This window comes from Platichthys flesus, chromosome 3, assembly GCF_949316205.1.
Source record: "Platichthys flesus chromosome 3, fPlaFle2.1, whole genome shotgun sequence".
NCBI classification, from domain to species: domain Eukaryota; kingdom Metazoa; phylum Chordata; class Actinopteri; order Pleuronectiformes; family Pleuronectidae; genus Platichthys; species Platichthys flesus.
Genome location: NC_084947.1, coordinates 10,018,605 through 10,033,431, shown reverse-complemented (window position 1 = coordinate 10,033,431; position 14,827 = coordinate 10,018,605). Strand labels below are relative to the sequence as shown.

The window sequence follows — 14,827 nt, the reverse complement described above, 5'->3', positions numbered from 1 at the left end:
AGTCTGTGACCACCAGCAGCAGCAGCGGGACGCCGACAACTGTCAAACCGAGCGAGCAGAGCTTAAAACCGGTCAAGCTAGCTGAGTCAACACCCTGACACCGACCCGCCACCAGTAAACACACCTCCGGGGACATGTCGCTAAAACGCAGGGTTTCGCTTTCACTCGGCGTCAGAGGTCACCGGTGCTGAGAGGCAACACGGTCCGGTGCCGGAGCTCCAGCCGGGGGCTCGGTAGGCTAGCAGGCAGCGGCGGACAAACACACTGACGTTAGTCCGATAAACGTACGTTACCTTCCGCGGATTCCCAGAGAGTCTGCCGAGGCCGCTCGGTGCGAGAGGCGGAGGAATGTGTAGCTCCTCTCCGCGGACACGTCCGAGCTGTCAGCGGCGACACGAGGGTTCCTGTCCCGGTGCTAAAGTCCCGGAGCCGCGCAGAGGAAGCACCTTGTGGAGGCGCTGACGACAATATCACACACCTCCGTGACGTGGAGCCTCCTCTTCCTCCTGCGTCTCCTCTTCCGCGTTGTTGCAGCTACGACAGGCCCAGAGCCTCCTCCTCCTCCTCCTCTTCCTCCTCCTCCTCCTCCTCACAGCTCAGCATCCTCCGGCAGGTGCATGATGGATTCAGTCTCTGTCTGACCGATAGAATCAATGTAAATTGATTTGCATTGAATCTACTTTTAAATAGAATATTTAAAGCAACTAAGGAGGAATGTTTTGCAGAGTCTCCATTGTCGTGCTCACATCTGCAATTAAAGAGACAGCATTTCTGAGCTGGGAGAATTATCTGTACGGAATACTGGGGACAAATAGCGTTGTGATTTCTGTCAAATGATGTGTTGCATCGTGTGGACCAGCGTCCTGTGTATACCGCAGATTTTTTTAAAGGGATAGTTCACCCAGAAAAGGAAAGATTCACTCATGATCTACTCCCCATTATGTGATGGAGGTGGTGGGTGAAGTGTTTGAGTCCACAAAGCTCTGTTGGAGTCTCGGGTGTAAACAGTGTAGCAGCTGTCTGAGCCCCCTAACCCTCTGGAACAGTTTACCTTAAAGAATTCAGCAGAAGTTCAGATGTCCCTTCAAACTATACTCGTACATAATTGTTTTTCCCCATTAGCCTGCTTGTGTTTATCGTGTCCTTTTCTTTAACCATTTAGATGTGAGTTTGAAATGTTCCCTTATATCCTCTGCCGAGAAGGCTATATTTTCATCTGCATCAGTTTGTTTGTCTGCAGGATTACGGCCAAAAAATATGGTTAAATCAAACTCCCTGATATTTTGTGGAGGGGTGGGACATGGCCCAAGGAAGAAGCCATTCAATCGTAGAGCGGAGATCGAGGGGCATATCCAGGAATTCTTTTTAGCTTTTTCTTTAATATTGCGAAGTAGGACCTTTTTCAGGATATTCGTTGACCAGGCATGTTAGAGGGACTGATGTGCAGTTTGGTGCCAATCGACAAAAAAAAAAGCTGACTAGTGAATTTAAATGTGGTTTCATCTATGCACCCTAGTTTCTTTGCTTTTGGTTCCCATCTACCCATGTTTACAGGAGGGCAGCTGTAAAGTGAACATGTGCTGCTCAGAGATAAAGTTGGGTGTCAGAGCTGCCATGTTAATGAATAGGATTATCTGTACCTCATGTTGCCTACAGCCTATTGGACATAACTCAGTCAGAGATGAGAGTTACAGCATCAAAGAGCAACTTTACACCTGCACAAATGTGTGAACCATATTATTTAAAAAGAGACAAGATAGATTTAAAAACCCACCAGTTTTATTTGATGAAATTCCCACACGGCAAATTAAAAAGTGTAGCATTTCCAGGAATGAGAGCAAAGAACAGCATTTCCACATCTTTACATACTACACATACAGAAACCCACCATTTACACACCACATCCAGATACTGTGGAGAGAAAGCACAGAGACAAATGCACTAATTTGAGTGAACAAAAAACAATAAAGTTGTGTTCTAATTCAATTTGCATGGAGGAAAAGTCGAAACCAAGAAGTACTACAAGCTATTTTCAGTGCAAATTGTCTTTCCAGGCTAATGTCTAACTACACTGTTCTGTTCTATAGCGTGCTCCATAATATTGCACACACACATTATACAGACATCTGAAGCGCCACACAGTTGCTGACATGCTACAGATTTTTAAAGTGCTAGCTTGGAATTAGATTGACAGCCAGCCTGCAAAAAATATTTGGTTCTAAATCCATGACTGAAAGCAGTCGAGTCTTTAACAGTTTCTTGTAACAACTTTACAACTGTGCTGTGACCCCAGGTGGAATAAACCAATGAAAGAAAAAACAGGGAACATTCAGACATTTGTAATGTAATTTTTGTGAATACATTCTGTGATTTACCTAAAACCTGTGAAACTGAAACCCAACATTGGAATCAAGGACCTGTGAACATTGGAGTGAAAATAAACGACAGCAAACACTAAATCTGAATGCTGTCACAGGAATCCCAGGTTTCTACCCCAAATGTGAGAACATAAATGTGTGAAGATCTTGTAAACCAAAAACCATGTGTTCTATCCATCACAACATAAAAATAAAACCAACACCACAAAAAAAAGGAATAGTCAGTACCATTTGAAACACACTCCCTTCACAAAAGCAGCTGAACAGGGTAACATCTGCTGACAGTAATCTCCACCAATAGTGATACACGTCTTTAAAACACAACCGAATAAACATGAACATTAAAGATGTATTTGTTTCACTAAAATATTATACTCTGGATTAATATGTACATGGAAGTTAAAAAAATTGAAATTTTTGATTTGACATTAAACAGAAGGCGGACATGTTGAGCCAAGTGTTCCGGATGAAGCTGCAAATCAAATGAACGTGTTTCTGCGAGGAGAAGGTTCAGTAGTTAAGGTTTTCCAGGCCTGACAGATAGAGGTAGGTTGCATCGGGCCCAGAATCAGGGCCAGAAACCTGAGAAAACACACAAACACACCAGTTCCCCTAACCCTCCAGAAATCCAAAATATACATGAATGTAGAAAGAAGCCTATGTGCAGGCACATACACAACATACGTCTACACAAAAGTGTTTGCTCAGCGAATAGTGTGCCCTCTCAGACTTAGATATCCCAGCTGCTTTAATTGAAGCCCAACTCACCATCAACATGCTGATACGCTACAGTTCACGAGTCTGCAAAGCGATTAAACTGTGTTCCTACTGAAGAGTGTTGTATGATAGCACTTGTTGAAACCTGAATGTTAATGGCATCTTTTGAACTGTGTAAAGGCTCTTAAGTGTTGCACGTGAGTAAGCACCAGAAACAACAAGATTTGGATATTAAGTGACTCTGCAGCCGTCAACTTGACGTCAACTGCGAGTAAAAGATATTCTGACACCTGCTAATGTTGACAGTCACATCAAGTGCAACAGATGAGTCTAAACAGTGAGAGGCTTTACAAGCGAGGGCTCGTTCATGTCAGTGAATGTGAACGCTTTTCACAGTGTGACATCACTGAGTCAGAGACTAGGTAGTGATCTTAATGTGGTGATTGTAAAGGTGCGAGGCATCATTCATCGCATTGTGCAAAAACTGCTGAACAGAACTGGGACAAGGAGGAAACAGTGTTTTCTGTGAGAAACGACGAGTAAAGAAGTGAATGACAAGTCATCATGATTATTAACCGTTTTAACTTTGACACCAGTGTCTGTGATCAAACTATAGCTACAGTAAAACTCACATAGTATTTATGATAAGTATTTCCATTATGCTTGTGCAGTGACACCAATATATGCTTGCTAGCGCAAACTAAATGACCCATTCTCTGTTAAAAAAGGCAGAAAGGCACTAGCTTCAAAAAAGTAGCTACACGGCTCCCACAGGTCCACAACATCCAAACCTGCTACGTTCAGACAAACAGTTACAGAAATGAGCCGAAGAAACAAACATCACTCGATAGCTAACACACACAAAATCGTATAAACACAAACCTAGCAAAAGAGGAAGTGTAAGTGTGAGCTCGAAGGCGTTTCATGTTTAAAACAAAGATTCCATCACTTTGACAGCTGATCGTAGCTGGTGACTAAAAGCAAGTCGAACAGAGACTTTGGTTTGTAGAGAAGACCTTCCACATCTACATCAGCCTTTCTAGACCACTGGACACTGATATCCAGTGTCATGTATGTGTGGGTCATACATTATACATGCCAAAGCTTAATACATCGATCTCTAGCAGAGATCCCATTTCCACAACCAAAGGCCCTGATCACATCTGCCTCATCAGACCTTTCAAAAATAAACATGTTGGATCTTTCTCCATTATCATTAAAACCTGCTCTTCCTAGAACATGCCAAAGATTAAACAGACTCAGGTCCTAACGCAGCAACATACTCCATCCCGACTCAGAAGGTCAGTCTCTTCGCCGTGATGAACTCCTCCAGTTGCACCTTGCTGCTGCCCATGAGGCCGAAGGCTGGATACATTGTTCCCGAACAATCCACCTGCCTCTCATAAAGGCACCTCATGGTGTCTGCGTCGTAGAAGTACACCCGGCATGCGTCGTAATCTAGGCACACCCCAATGCGTTGCGGCATGGCAAGCACGCGATTGCCGGGGTCAGCAGATGAAGCGTTTGCTGAGGAAACGGAGGAGGATGAAGAGGCCTTAGGGATGAAGAGTTTGCCCATGCCCAGGGTGAGGAGGGTGAAGGGCTGCGAGAGTTCATAGCACGTGTCCTCACTGCCGCTGTCGTGCCCGCTGTCATGGTCGTACCTGGTGAAGGAAGGGGGAGACACAGAGGTAAAATGGGCAGAGACACACATTTGTTTTTGTTTATAACAAATTCTTTAAACCTATGTCAAAGTCATAATCATGTGTAAAACAGAACAGGGAAACTGCAGCATTTCAGTTCCAAGTATGTGAAGTATGAGATTTATGCCAAAGTGTTCACGTTGCTATTGAGTTAGGCGAGCTGCTCTAAGGACTATGTAGCTGCCTGATGTGTAATCCCCCACATGCATTATGTAATGACCACAGGATTAAAACACATTTGTTTAAATAATGTTCCCTTACATACTTTTACCTGAGGTCTGGTGAAAAACACAGGCTGTGTGTTTGTGTGTTTGTGTGTGTATAAGCTCTTTAGGACTTTACGCTGCTTCTCTTACATTACAGGATTAACTGTGACTCAAACACACTTATTGCAGTAATGGGATTGTTTGCCTTTGTTTGCATCTGTGTGTTGCATTTAGGTATGTAAAAAGGTAACCAGGTTTCTCAACAAGTCTGCTGATTATAGACAAGCGGTACACGACAGTCGTGTGTGTGTGTGTGCGCTCACCTTGGGCTGCTGGTATCTCTGGGATTGTGAAACCATTCAAGCAGCTTCGAGTCAGAGGCCACTCCAACTTTAACCATGTAGGAGTGCGGCTCCACCTTGAAGGCCCAATAATGTCTGCAAAAAAACAATTTCAATGAGTGCTACAGGACTAGAAATTTAACTGACCCATTTATTGCCTAATGAATCATTTCCTGATTTGTCCTCAGACATCCCTGCTGTCAAATTCTCCTCAGTGATTAGTGAAATATCACTCTTTCGGAAATGTGGCTGATGACTGAAAAAAAATGACAATTTAATGATGCAAAAATGAAGTTCTTGAATATTTTATATTCTCATTTTGCCTAATGAATAACGCAGGCTTCTTTATGTGTGCCCGACTTCCTAGTTTGTCATTTTTGCCAGCATTTAACTTCTTGGAGCACGGGCAAACATACGCGAATGTGAAGCAAATACCGTGGATCAAAATGGAACTTCACATGAAATCTACCTCGCCAAAGGGGGCAAATGTGTTATGTGTCCTTGCTCACACAGATTGAAAGTGAACGGGAGGCAAAGGTTCACATCTGAAACATTTGCATGTCATTCGAGCCCTAAATGTGAATACCTCATATCTTTATCTTTGGTAGAAATCAAGGTTTACATTATCCCGGAGCAAATAAATCATGCTACTGGACAGAGCATGGAGAGTTTTTGGCATACCTTCCCTGAGAGATGCCAGTGTCCCCAATGATGTAATCTAGTCCAATGTAGCTGCCCGTCTGCACACGCTCTGCCGCAAGGAGGAAGGCCATGCCCGCCACGCTCTCCACGGTGTCCCGTCGCTTGTTTAGGATCAGCCGCTCCGTGCTGAAGCCGCACTTGTCGCTGAACAGGAAACCTAAAGCTGTGTGTAGAGAGAGGGGAGCAAATTGAGATTGACAAATGGAGGGGACACAGGAAAGGTGGACAAGAAAAGCAGTAGACAGGTGGAAGACAAGTTGGAGAAAGAAAAGACAGACTTCAGAAGAGAAGTTACTTTGTTGAGCATGATCAAACAAAAGGAAATGGTTTTTCCCCTTTTTAAGTGTGAAACTTGGTAAGTGGCAGAGGCTGACACATGAGGGCGCTATAACACATTACAAGCTACACATAGACACACTTGCTTCATTATCACAACACTATGGAGAATAACACATTACTCAAACCTCATTTCTTTTATGCAGCTGGCGTTCTATAAATAGTTTGTAGGCCAAAGGCCCCGATTACCATAATCCAGGCAACATAAAGGATGACGTGATGCTTCCTGTTCACTCACCCGTCTCATAATCTGAGGTTGACGCTAGGGAAGACCGTTAATTCACATGTGTGCAGGGAAGACCTCATACTAACTAGGGCATGATAATGAGAATAGTATGATCCCAACTCAAGGGTAAACAGCCATTAATGCTCCAGCTGTAATCTAGGGAGGCAGTGATACTGACAAATTATCATGACAGGCTGGAGAGGAAACCTAAAATACAATCCAGTTCCACATTGAAGACATAATACAACTGGGTTTATTTTATGGATTTTTGGCTCACGCAGGCTTCACTAATGATGAATTCTGGACTCGTACCAGTTTTCATCAAATATGACTGACGAGCTTAGCTCTTAGTCTTATTCGACTCGTCTTCAGAAGTGGTTCATTTTAAAATATGAAAACAGCTACATCCATGTTGCAAAAGAGGCAACATTTCCTCCCTAGTGCTGTTACCAGTGATTTAATTAAAAATAAGCATCCGAGTAGCTCCTAAACAATTATATTTTAATTTCACGTGAAGTTAAGGAGTAGATCTAGATATTTATTATAGAACTTATTAAAACAGTTAGTTATGTTGACAGAGCAGCACATGAACAGAGAAACCTTGAGAAACCTTTGTTTTCTAAAACCACAACTGTGTCCCCTCACACTCATACAAGAAATACATGCAAATTGTTTTGTGTGTGTTTCGCCCCAGCCTGAAATTCCACCTCATTACTGACGCACAGTGAATCCATGGGCTGTCTTACACGAACCAGAGAACACAGGAATGTGGAAGGTCCAATCAAAACACAAATGACAAGGACACAAATTAAATAGTGTGTGTCTGGTGTGTGTGTGCGTAAGGCTGATTTTGTTGTAGGCCTCAGCTTCTAGGGGGGAAATGCTGACACTGATAATACTCAGATTTCTGGGAAGTGACACGACCACAAAATGCTTCTGCATAACCTTTATGCTTGTAATACACAAGTATGTTCACAAACAAACCAAAACAAAGAGTCTAATGGTTGTTAGGCAGAATAAAAATCTGACTGATCCAGTCGCTTAATGGGAGAATGTGATATGATTTAAATTTCAGCAGATGGTTGGCGATGACGCTGTTTTTTTAATGAATTCCACCTTGTGTTTGTGATTAAATTTAAAAAGCCACCAACAGATGCATCTGCATGTTTCTTTATCTAAATTGTCACAGTGAATATGAGCCTCCACTCCCACACACCCAGACTAGAGCTATACTGGTTTCAGCCAAATGGAAAAAAAATAAAAAAGCTATAACCATGGTTACAATAACACCATTTGCACCATTACCTCTAAAAAATCATGCAACACGACATTTAAAAAACGTGAAGTGAAGCATAGGTCGTGTCTTAATCTTCCTAAAACCGAGACTCAGGTGCTCAGAGTATTAGGAAGAGAGGAGCTCTGGGGTTCTCTTGGCCAAAAGAGGCCAAACAACAGGGGCTGGTTCCTCAATAGTAAGGAGCTTAATCTCCTAGTTAATTAACATTTTGTGGATGAATTAATGCACCAACAAGTACCCAGCCTCCATTGATAGAGCATAATTGAGAATTGCAGAAATCGAGTAGCAGCTTTATTAAAATTATCAATATTTCGTCTTCAAAAAGAATGATGCTCCAAACTCCATTCCCTTTTCTTTTTATGTCTGACTACAGACTCAGAGGACAAACAGAGAATACACACCCATCAAGGAAAGAGGGAATAGACAATATGCAAAAACTTTTCAACAATATGGAAAGCGTACACCCTCCCAGACTCTTACCGGGTGCAGGTGGTGTGTGGAGGGTGACCTCAGGGCTGTAGGGGCTGAACATGGAGTTCCTGCAGCTGCGAACCCTGAAAGAGTACAAGCTGTCGGCCTCCAGATCACACACAACACTGCTGGGACCATACACCCTCTCTGTAGGCCTCCAGACGCCGCTGTCCTCGCCGTCTTCCTGGGACGGGGACTGGCTCGGACCTCCGAGTCTGGAGAAGAAGAAATTGTCAAGACATTTTAAAATGTTCCACTTCTCAAAGAGCTTATTGATCTACTCAGTCCTCCACTGTTATAGCTTCTTTTTAGACATGGGCTGAAAATGAAAATCTCTGGGCCCAATTCCGTGGAAATCCTCCCAAAATCATGTCTTAAAATGTATTAACACCCACCTGCGGTACTCAACCACGTGGTGATCTGTTGGCAGGTGATCATCGGAAAGCCTCCAAGAGATTGAGGCCTCGTTATAGACACGGCTATGGGACAGGTCAATCATAGGGGGGTCTGGAACTAGAGGAAAAAGAAAGTGCACCAAGTTAAGAACCAGAACCAGAACCAGAGAAGGAAAGACTCTCAACATTGGCCGTCAACAAAAGCGTAGCAAGTGAACAAGTAGACCCATGTGTTTTATTTCAGCGTGACAGAATTTTAAAACATGTTAAACATTTATATTAAGCAACCAAAATAAATCTAAATCAAAACAATGCCAAAATTGAAAATGCATATTTGTACAGGGTTATAACACATGCCAGAAATTAATACTGAACAACTATCTTGTGGTAATAAGCATGTGTAACAGACCTTATGCATAATCGGAAAAACCTACAACAAACAAGGGAATTTCAGTAAAAACTCTAGTGTCTCAATCATGCTAAATTCAATGCTTCAGCTCATTACCTTGGGATTGAAGGAAATAATGCACAGTAAGTGTGATTCAATTTGTCAGGATCAGGACAATGGACAGGACTGTCTTGCATAATGGAGCCTGTTAAGAGGTTTTCACAGACTCACTGCCGGGAAATGCACTTTGTAAAATCACCCGCAGCACCAGCACCACCTCTCTCCTCTTCTGTTCCACTTTCCCTTTCTTACGCTGCACTTTTTCCAACACATTTGTCTTTTTCTTCTGCGGTTGTAAGTTTGTCCTAAGAAGCCTCAATCTGCTGAGCACTGATTAAACATCCATCTACTGTACAGTCATTCCTCTTACCTCTTCAATTACTCTTCTCACGGCCTCAACTCGTTTTTTTCTCCAGAAACACAATCACATCACTGCAACCATCACAGTCTATTTATGATGAGACATTTTTCTGTACAACCCCCCTGTGATATTTCTTTGCCTCATCTCCTTCCATCAATTTCCTCTCTACTTCTTTTTATATTCCCATTTCCTCCAACTTTTAAAGCTCTTTTCATTTACTAATTTTCCTCTATAGACTTGTTCCTCCAGTGTATCCTCACTGCTGCCGAGTTTCCGAGCCTTCACAGTCACTTCACTAATCCTCAGTCTCCAAAGTCTGTTTCTCCAAAGAGCAGCCCTCTCCTTCACGTGTCCTTTGGCAGTCATGTTGGTAACATTATATGTGCAGATATATTACAGACAGTATATTATTTTATAACACCTTATAAAATTACTTGGACCTGGGGTGACAAAGCATTTTCAATAGCTGCCCCTTCCTCTGGACTTTCCACTTTCAAATACCTTAACTCACCTCTTCAAACTGCTTTGTGTCACTCACAATGTTGTATTTTAATATAGTACGTCTTTTAGTCTATCCTTTTAATCCCTTTGTCAAGTGTCTGAATTCATTGAAAAGCACCACACAAAAGAAATATAATTTTTTAGCATTTTGCAAAAAGGGATTGTTGAAAAGGTGCCGTCAATCAATTCTAGCTCTAACTTAAACATTTGTAATCTCTTGACCATTGACCTAGGTAACTGTCCCTTGCAAATAATCTGTTAAATTAAATCTACATAGACTTTTTATATTTTTATCCATCTCAACCTCTGCATCAACAGAATTGAAACTTGAACAGCACACAGGAAAGTGCATACCTCAGACAAGGCCTAACAGTCCCCTTAAATTCAATCAAGCTGCACCAAATTGTACACATGTATTCTATATCCCCTAAACGCATCAGATTTGTCCATCAAACAAAGTGTTGAAGACAGTGTAAGAAAATTCCTGTAGACCAATACGGCATCCTTCCCCCAAGTTTCATAGAAATCTATTCAGTAGTATTTGCATAATCCTGCTAACACCCTAACAAAAGTTTTGTTTGTCTCTGATGCAAAATGCACTTTTCTTATTCGTTGTTAGGGAGCTATTTAGCATTTTTACAATGGGAATGGATTAAGTCACCTTATGAGCTAAACTAGCTCTAGAAGTAGATTTTCATCTCTTGACCATTAAAAACTTAGATGAGCAAATAAACTAAAAATTCTAATTTCTTGAGTAAAGACTTTCATTCCTTTCATCCTAATCCCTTCAACAACAGATTTAAGATCATGTCTTCTGTCTCAGAGGAAAGTTATTTACGCCAGTTTCCAACAGATGGACCCAGAGGCCTGGACCAAATGGAGCAGTCAGGCCTCCAGCACAGCAGGTCCTAGCCCCTCAAGGTTCAAGAAAAAAAAAAAAAAATCACTATTGAGCCCATACATACAGCACCAAGATCAAGTAACACTGCAGTGAACAGTCTCCTCTTTTGTTCCTTTTGATCCCTCTGCCTCGTCTGGATCTGTGACAGAACAAAACCTATATCATGTGTTGTCTTTATAATCTGCCCAAACTCATTGTATCCTGTGCGAGTGGAAAACGGATAACAGAAGAGCTTTTCTCAGCGGACGTTTTGGGGAACCTCCAACTTGAAAGTGAACCACAAATGGGCATTTACACTTGACAGCACAGCCTTTGAAAAAGCTCTTGAGAACAGAGCATTAGGGTCAGATCCCGCAGTAGGGCCACAGCTGGGGGAACATGGGAGAACACAATTACAGCGTTGTCCGAGAGAGGAAGGGATTACGCACAAAAACATGGAGCAGCTGTAGCACCGAGTGAAATTCAATAAAGAAAGTATTATACATCAGAAGATGGCTGGCAATCATTCATAAGACTTGGCCATGGAACATCGTGTTTTTTTTCTGTGACACTTGAGCAGAAGACGTGGACAACAACAGAAAGAGGTTTACATTCAGTTCAGACACTGAACAAAACATAAACGCGTTTCCAGTTTCCTGTATAATGGTTGTATCAGGGCTTAGGGGCACTATTGGAAAACACTGTAGTGGCTCTTCACGGCTGCCAGGACTTCAATGAAATCACTGCAGTATATGAATTTCCCCCCCCCCCCCCCCCCACTGCTTCTTTCTCTCTGTCTAAACTCAGACTAAGAGCATCATTAATTCCCGCAGGCCACTAAGATTAAAGATACTTCAATATGGCCGCCACCCCACTCGACTGCTGCATTCACCAATTTCCCAAAAAGGAGGCCACTGTGATTCACTTAGGATAATTTTTATATGAAAAAAAACATTTTCTCCAGGAAGGGCATTATGAGAGAATCAATATTCAAAGAAGCAAACATGGTGACTATTCAAGCCCAAGATGAGGACTGACTAGATTCATTATTTGAGGTTTAATCAGGATGGTCAATTCGGGATATTGTCAAATAGAATAAAGTAGACTGAGGATTTGAATGTGCAGATTTATTTTCACACATTCAATGTTTGACAAAAATTGACATAAGAATAACTGATCATATCAGACACATAGCAATTAAGTAGTGAGACAATTTTCTCCCTTTAAATCCAATAAGCATTTTTTAGACAATGCAAAGGCATCTTGTTTCCTTGCTTATTATATCAACCTTTTATTCATGTGTCCCTTGAATATTTGATGCTTCAATGACTTCAATTCCCTTATAAAGACTTCACACCTTCTGTAAAAATCCTACTTCCCCCCCCCCCCCCCCCCCATAGTTTTTCTTCACTTGAAAATGTGGCCTCATAACAGATTCACTTTCTATCCATTAAGAAATAACCTTTTTTCTTGAACAAAGTTAAATTAAAGAAGCTCCTTCCTCAAACGATCAGCTCCCCTGTCATTTTGATAGCATGATTTTCTTTTTGACGAGTCACTCAGAAGGAACAGACACATGGAGCCTGTGAGATGAAGCTCACGTCACTAATTTTAAACAAACTAATAGCGGGCTCTCCGGCGAAGCAACAAAAGGCCACAGCTCACGTTACTCTCAGCTTTGTTTGTCACCAACGGCATCAACTGTCAGTTCGGTTGCATCCACTCGGGGGGGGCTCTGAGCCAACAGAAACCTCAGGTTCATCTCAGACATTTAAACTCTCATATATTGACATGTTTTTGAAGGTTAAAGTCTGGGAGCAAAGCTGCTGCTCAACACTTTACTTTGGATCGACACTGACCAGCTTATCACTCGCACTGATAAACTGAAAACAACCCTCAACTGTTATCGACTCACTGCGACTGAAAGTGTCACAACACACTGTTGGAGCAGTGTTGACTATCATTGTGTTGTCACATTGGCATGAGCCACACTGAAGGGATTAGAAGTATGAAGATATGAAGTCACTGACAAAGCATTGTTTCTTTAAACAGGTACAGTGGATCATCATGCTCTGCTTTAACTAATATAATGAAAATAAATGTATATCGCATAGTATGTAGAATTCACCAGCGATAGTTTAGTATATATATTGAATTAGAGCCATGTTAAAGACAGTGATCATCTGCGTTTTGACCATCAATTGCAACATGTACATCAGTCAAGCTGCTTTGTGACTCGCATCAATGATCGTCCCCTGTAGTGATGTTTCCTCTGATCGTTCAGCGCCGCTCTGAGTTTATTGATTCTTTGTTTTAAACCTAGTCAATTATTTGAAAACCTTTGATCTTTGCTCGTGGAAGCTTTCATTGATTATTTGTTGTTGCATAAGCGGTTACATTTTTTTAACCTAACAAGAACTTCAGACTTCAGATCATTGAGCTTTTTTTTCGAAAATAAATACAATTTAAAGGTAGATTGATTAAAACATACATAACAGTTTTTTGCTTTATAAGATTTGTGACATTTATGTAGTATGAGGACTCATATCATCATATCATTGAGCACATGACGGTTGCTGCTCCTGAAACATCAGTTGGCTGCAAACTGCTCCTTTTCCTCAAGTCCCTCAAATCTAATATAGCGAGAAATTATTTCTGTATTTTATTTGAATAAAATATGGCCGTGTGCCAGAGAAATCAGAAATGTGTGTTTGTGTCTTCCCTGGGAACCTTCTACCTGAGCAGACCTTTACACAACAAGCTCTGTAAATCAGCAAACCAGAACAAAGCTGCACAGAGCTGTAAATCCACTTTGACTATATCCAGGATTCTACCCGTTTATCCAATTTAGCTGCCGACAGATGATCTTTGACCTTTTTGCACAGCACAGTTCACACTTCACAGGTTTGTGCATGTGAAAAAAAACAGCTTATTACCGTCATATTGTCACATGCTAATGAGAAAGAATAACAGTGGTCAAACCTTTTGAAAAGGCTGAGCTGTGTATGATACAGCCACATTTTACCATGGTCCAGAGGACATGTAAACAAAGACTCTTAATCTTCAGAGCTTAATGTTCATTTTCACCTCGCACCATTTCTCTGAAATAAGAAGAAGTCATACCTCCACCAAAGCACATCTCTTTGAGCAGAGTCTCTTCTCTGGAAGTGTCCAGCACAAACTCATCGAAGCAGGGGTCGGCTGCAGCGTGGAAGGTCCTCAGAGACTCTGTGGCCTTCTGGATCCTGAAAACACACAAGTCCAACAAAACCTGATGAATCACTGAAAACTGATTAAAAACTGATGGTTATTTACAAAGTACAAAAAATAGCACCAGTACTCACTACAGGCAGACTTTTTTCTTTTAATCATATTAGTTATATTCCATCATAATTCTAATCAGTCAACTTAATCTATATTCATTTTGTCTTTCGTAAGTGGAAGAGGATTAAAATCTCTTGAAAGGAGAAAAATAAACGGGCCCCAGTATCATGTCCCAGAGTAAAAAGGCTCCCTGATCATCTAAAGCTGCTAATGGAGATCAATTAGTCAGCTTGGAGCAGAAGACTCTCCATTATGCAGCACTGAGTGGACACAGCAGCACCACACTCTCTTTAACTGCCCTCGAGTTTAGTAACATCAGTGCACGTGGCTTTTTGTAAGCTTCGGACACACTCCACTTCCTCAAACATGTTATCAGATTGATGCTCAACACTCAAACTGACCAACTCCTAATGAACAAATCCACTTGGACGCAGGAAGTTGCCACTAATCATGGATGTGAAATACACAAAAGTCTTCAACTGTGGAGCTTGTTAAATAAAAGTGTTTAGCTTCTGCAATACATTTATATCAGGTCATTATT

General features: G+C 41.6%; 2 protein-coding genes across 3 annotated transcripts in view; both read right to left on the bottom strand.

The window, feature by feature from the left end:
* ccser1 (coiled-coil serine-rich protein 1) overlaps nt 1-773 on the bottom strand; it is a 112,261-nt gene extending 111,488 nt beyond the window's left edge. The window contains exon 1 of the mRNA XM_062381811.1: nt 294-773. The gene's annotated coding sequence lies outside the window, so the exon portion shown is untranslated. The remainder of the gene's footprint in view (nt 1-293) is intronic.
* A 984-nt stretch (nt 774-1,757) lies between these two features.
* The window catches only part of trim36 (tripartite motif containing 36), a 32,611-nt gene continuing 19,541 nt past the window's right edge, over nt 1,758-14,827 (bottom strand). For both annotated transcript variants that reach the window (XM_062381983.1, XM_062381982.1), the window contains 6 exons: nt 14,086-14,207; nt 8,773-8,890; nt 8,387-8,592; nt 6,027-6,210; nt 5,328-5,441; nt 1,758-4,759 (listed from right to left, as the gene is read on the bottom strand). In XM_062381983.1, coding sequence (XP_062237967.1) covers nt 4,390-4,759; nt 5,328-5,441; nt 6,027-6,210; nt 8,387-8,592; nt 8,773-8,890; nt 14,086-14,207 — 1,114 coding nt within the window. In that variant the 3' untranslated portion in view covers nt 1,758-4,389. The remainder of the gene's footprint in view (nt 4,760-5,327; nt 5,442-6,026; nt 6,211-8,386; nt 8,593-8,772; nt 8,891-14,085; nt 14,208-14,827) is intronic.